This window comes from Halyomorpha halys, unplaced genomic scaffold (assembly GCF_000696795.3).
Source record: "Halyomorpha halys isolate HHAL.00 unplaced genomic scaffold, Hhal_1.1 Scaffold10135.1, whole genome shotgun sequence".
Taxonomy (NCBI): domain Eukaryota; kingdom Metazoa; phylum Arthropoda; class Insecta; order Hemiptera; family Pentatomidae; genus Halyomorpha; species Halyomorpha halys.
Genome location: NW_027107710.1, coordinates 1 through 4,988, shown reverse-complemented (window position 1 = coordinate 4,988; position 4,988 = coordinate 1). Strand labels below are relative to the sequence as shown.

The following is a 4,988-nucleotide window of genomic DNA, read 5'->3' as shown; positions in this document are numbered from 1 at the left end:
TACATTAGCATCTTTTCTTATTTAGGCCACATATTAAAAACACAATGATATACATTGTTGTCCACAATTGTTAAAAAATTACAAAGAAATTTGAAACAAGGGGTCTTACATTAACTTCATTGTTACGATTATAAGTAAAAAATTTAAACAAGGATTATCTTTTCACTACATCTTATTAAATAAATTTATAACTCTTCCAGTTGTTTGAACCTAAATAATTAAGAATCAAACAAATGTATTTTAAAGTAACTTCTTAAGAATATTCCTCAATATTTTTAAGTCAACTACCTTGATATGGTGGAACGTAGTCAAGAGGATTCAAAGAAAGTTTTATTCCTTCAAGGAACTCATTCAAACCAGGTAGTGACTGACTATTTGTAAGAAAGTTCACAAGACTGAACCTTATTCCACCAGAAGGTAAACGGAGGAGATGTACAGGGAATGATGATTGCTGTAAAATAATTATATTATTATTCTTCAAATCTCTTTTGAATGAATAAAAGAATGCACATTAAAAGGATAAATTACCAGTTTGGCTGGTTTTAGTAAATCAGTCTGTGGAGCATTTTGGGCTACTAAAGCAATTACAGACTTAATGGCTGCAACTAATTCTTTATAGAGCTGTTTAATAACCTCTTCTTTGTTCTTTATTTCTTCCCGTTTCAAAATCTACAAGAAACATTGGTTAACATCATTGAAATTAGTTCCATATTGAGCTGCAATTTCACTCATCTTAGCATTAATACAACAATAAAAAATTGTTCCATGGATATTATCAAAGGAAATAATCACCTTTTCTACAACATTTGTTAATGTGTCAAGGAACTGGTTTGCTTCGTCAGTTGGGACAAGTTGTTTAAGAGCCTCTATCAATTCATGATAAATATTAAAAACTTCATCAGGAATCTGCAGATCTTTAAACTGGAATATTATCGGAATGATTAATTAAATCTGAAAATCTAAATTATGACAATATGTATTCATTATGTTTACCTCTTTGAGTCTTTCTTGAATATCTGCAACAATCGGCAATTCACTCAAAGTTTCCAAATTTTGCTTGATTAACTTTTCTAACTCTGAATTGATTGTTATTATAACCTTTCCAACCAATTTACCAATTTCTGGAATTTAAAAATAAGATTAAAAATGTATATCTATCTAAACACTATGTATATTTTTTATTTTACTTAGTCATATCAATATCATAAAGATAATTATTGATATACCTGTTGTTTAAAACAAATAAACCAATGTAAAGTTTGAAAAGTCTGTAATTACTAATTTGTTTCAGTTAAATACTTTTTAAAAATTAAAATCTTTAGTTTCTTTAAAATCTGTAGCTTTTCATCCTTTTATATTCTTTAAAGGTAGGGAAATTATGTCAATATTTGTAAATTAAGCATTTGTTATATGTAAATAGTAATGTACACTGATCTCTTTTGAATTTATTTTCATTTATCATTAGTACAAGTTCTTAGTTACTTTATGGAAATCATCTATCTTTTTAATTGTATTTTTTCTTCTATGCTATAAAACTTGATATTGTTACTTGTACATTTTTTAAAGATCTTTTTATCTTACATTTGTTGTTTTTTTTAGGTTTGAATACTGAATCCAACATACTTCTTTTATTGTTTGCTATTTAATAATTTTATTCATAGAAGAAAAAATTGTTACTTTTATTATTTAATTGATGACTTATACTACATGGTCTCATATAGTATAAACATCACTTTTTTTTATATAGTACAATAAACAAACACAATCAATATAATTCCATGGACTCGTGTTGGTATTTGAAGAAAAACTAACCTTGAACATATCCCACAGTAGCATCTGCAATTGCCTTAATATCAGCTTCATGTTCTTTTAATTTATTAGAAATTATATCAATAATCTGAACTGAGAGCTTTATATATTGTTCAAGTAATCCATTCAAAGTCTTTGCGATCCTCTGGAAACTGGGCTTGATTTTTGGGAGTACTTCATTAACAGATGCTCTGATTTGTTCTACAGATTCCTTGATAAGTTGTGAGACAGCTGTACAGAATTTATTTATTTCTTCAGCTATAGTTATAACTTGTTCTCCCAAAACTCCTGTGACCTCTTTTCTGTAACCATTATGAATATATATCAATTGTATTAAATGATCATTATTTTAAATGGTTAAAAATATTAATTCATTAGGCACATTATTTTCTGGGGTTGGAGTCATGGAACAAATGCATCATATTTTGGAATAATATTGAATGTTACAATTTTCAAATTGTGCTGGATAGGCCAAATAATGTATGATTCTAATTTGCTTTATTAATGAATTCCTTTATTTCACATACAACATAATTCCAATATTTTTTAGTAATATGATCATTGATTCATAAACTGGACTGTTGTCTACGTAATAATTTAATTTATTTAATAAAACTAAACAAAAAAAAATTAATTTAGGTTAACCATCACTCGTTTATTATCCAGAAACCAAAAAATGAGGGATTTTTAACACACGGTATGAATATCTCAAAAGAAAATATAAATAGAAAAGTAGAAAAATAATTATGTAACATACAGTAATACAACAATAATTTCAAACACGCCATATTTTTATTAGACAAAAATAATTTGAGAATGTAAAACTGGTTTAAAAAAAAACTACATACATAAGTTAATTACATTTACAGGCTCAAAATTAACAATTTTTAACAGAAAGTGAAGGAACAAGAGTAAGAAAAGAATTTCCATAAAAAAATTATTAACTACATTAATTCATTTAAAGGAAATGTAAACACGCAATAACAATCCCTCCCTCTACCAGGAGGGAGAATTAAATGAATTAAAAATAATCTTTATTATGGGACCAAGTCCCCTAAGAACAAAGGTTGTAAATTTTCATGAATGAAGTTCATCATAAGTCCTCCATAAACCAGGGAAACTTAGTCAAAATGGGAGAAAATAAGAGAGAAGACAAGTAGCAGATAAATTTTTGGAATTGAGGGAATGTTATTTGAGGATAATAATGGATTTTTTTGGATATTTTGGATAGGGGTCATAGGTGACTGGTGATTCTGAGGTTTTTAACAGATTTATGAAATGGAACAGGTTTATAATTTAGGATCGTACGATAATTTAGAAGTAAACATAATATTAGTTTGATGCATAATGTTATATTTTTTTATGGATGCATACTAAATAATTATGAACATATTTATACAGTGATCAACTTAAAATCGTATTCAATATTTTAACTAATCTTGTTCATTATATATATAGTGTTAGGCTAACATTAGGGAAGTATCTCATAGAGATTAATTGATTCATTTTTAAAAGCGCTATTCTTTTGCTGATAAATGGAAGAATAACTATAACCATAAACATTACTGGTCTTTTAAGGCTAACTAGCTATCTATTCAGTTCTAAAAATTTTGCAATCAGGATATGGCAAAGTTGTAATGAAAGATTTTTAAATATATATTTTATAAAGCATATTTAGTCCGTATTTGTAATATATTTGAATAAATACTTACAGAAATTTAGATGCATCTTGTATTGCTTTGTCACTTGCTATTTCTTCTCGCATTTGGCTTAATTGAGATTTGAAATAATCACCAACGGTGTTAGGATCAGGCAATGATTTGGCTGCACAATAGAAAATGTGTTTTATGTCTTTAGATTTCTTTTCAATCAGCTTAGTTAGAGCTTTTTCACCTTCTACAGCTAGAACTTTAGCTTCATTCGTAAATACACCCTACAAAATAAAAAGATAATATTATAAACTATGTACTTCAACAATAAAAAACTGCAACATCTTTACTTTTCAAAAAATTTCAAATACATTTTTGTGATTCATTAAATTTTAAGATCAAATATTGAAAAAATTACTATTTTTTTTTATCAAATTACACTTTTAATTACATTAATTAACAGTTAGTAAAATTATATCCATAAAAATTTTGTGTGTCAAACTTACATATATTGATTTTAAAACTTCAATGTCATATGAATATTTAGATTGCAAGAAATTGGTCTCATCTAAAGCAACATCAAAACTGCAAGCTTTCTTGTTATTCAAACCTGCCCTTAGAACACCATTACCTCCAACTTTCAAACCAGCTTCAAATTCAAATGTCTTACCTCCTGTAAAGTGTTAAGTACTTAGTTACTTATCAAAACTTAAATCAATGAAATAAAACAGACTATCTATCTATTATAATGTAAGACAATATATATATGATTCACTTGATCCAAAAATCTTTATCCTGATGTATTAAAAAAAATTGAATTGAATTTAGATCCATGATTACTTATACAATCATTATTAAATTGAAATATATGCAGCAAATTATAAAACTGCAGTAATTTAGATCAAAATCATTAATTTTTATATCGTTGAACAACCATGAATAAGAAAACTTAGTAAACATATGTATAATATGGTGTCACCATAAGCTTAGGCAAATAATCTACCAATCTGTTACGGCCACAGATTATCTCTATCCTATAAGCTTACAAATGAAAGCTGAATACCTTCATTCCCCAACAAAGGGAATCAGTATAGAAAAAAAATGTATCACTCTTTTAATCTTTAGAACAGTCAATTTTTTTTTTTTATCCGGAGGTGTTCTAGCACATACATTTTTCATACATAATGGTAGTATTAATTTATATTTAATTTTTATAAAAAACGAAACACCATGAAATAAAGATTTTTGAAAACATTAATAAAAAGAGAATATAACTTACTTATATATAGGGAGATGGTCAGGGTTGCGGTCAAAGGAGAAATAAAAATAGTTTACAACTATTTATTTTCCAACGTTTCGCCCCACTTTGCAGGGCTTCATCAGGGCTGTCCAAATAAATAAGTTGAACAAAATAAGTTCCTGTTCAACTTATTTATTTGGACAGCCCTGATGAAGCCCTGCAAAGTGGGGCGAAACGTTGGAAAATAAATAGTTGTAAACTATTTTTATTTCTCCTTTGACCGCAACCCT

At 27.2% G+C, this 4,988-nt stretch overlaps 1 protein-coding gene across 1 annotated transcript; it reads right to left on the bottom strand.

Annotated features, from left to right (window-relative positions):
• Positions 1-265: 265 nt before the first annotated feature.
• LOC136795454 (apolipophorins-like) lies at positions 266-4,157 on the bottom strand. The gene is made up of 7 exons (XM_067046067.1): positions 3,965-4,157; positions 3,522-3,742; positions 1,813-2,111; positions 994-1,121; positions 793-921; positions 529-669; positions 266-451 (listed from the first exon to the last, which is right to left on the bottom strand). Exons 2-7 carry the CDS (start codon positions 3,572-3,574, stop codon positions 281-283), a joined length of 921 nt encoding a protein of 306 aa, XP_066902168.1. The 5' UTR covers positions 3,575-3,742; positions 3,965-4,157; the 3' UTR covers positions 266-280.
• Positions 4,158-4,988: the final 831 nt, after the last annotated feature.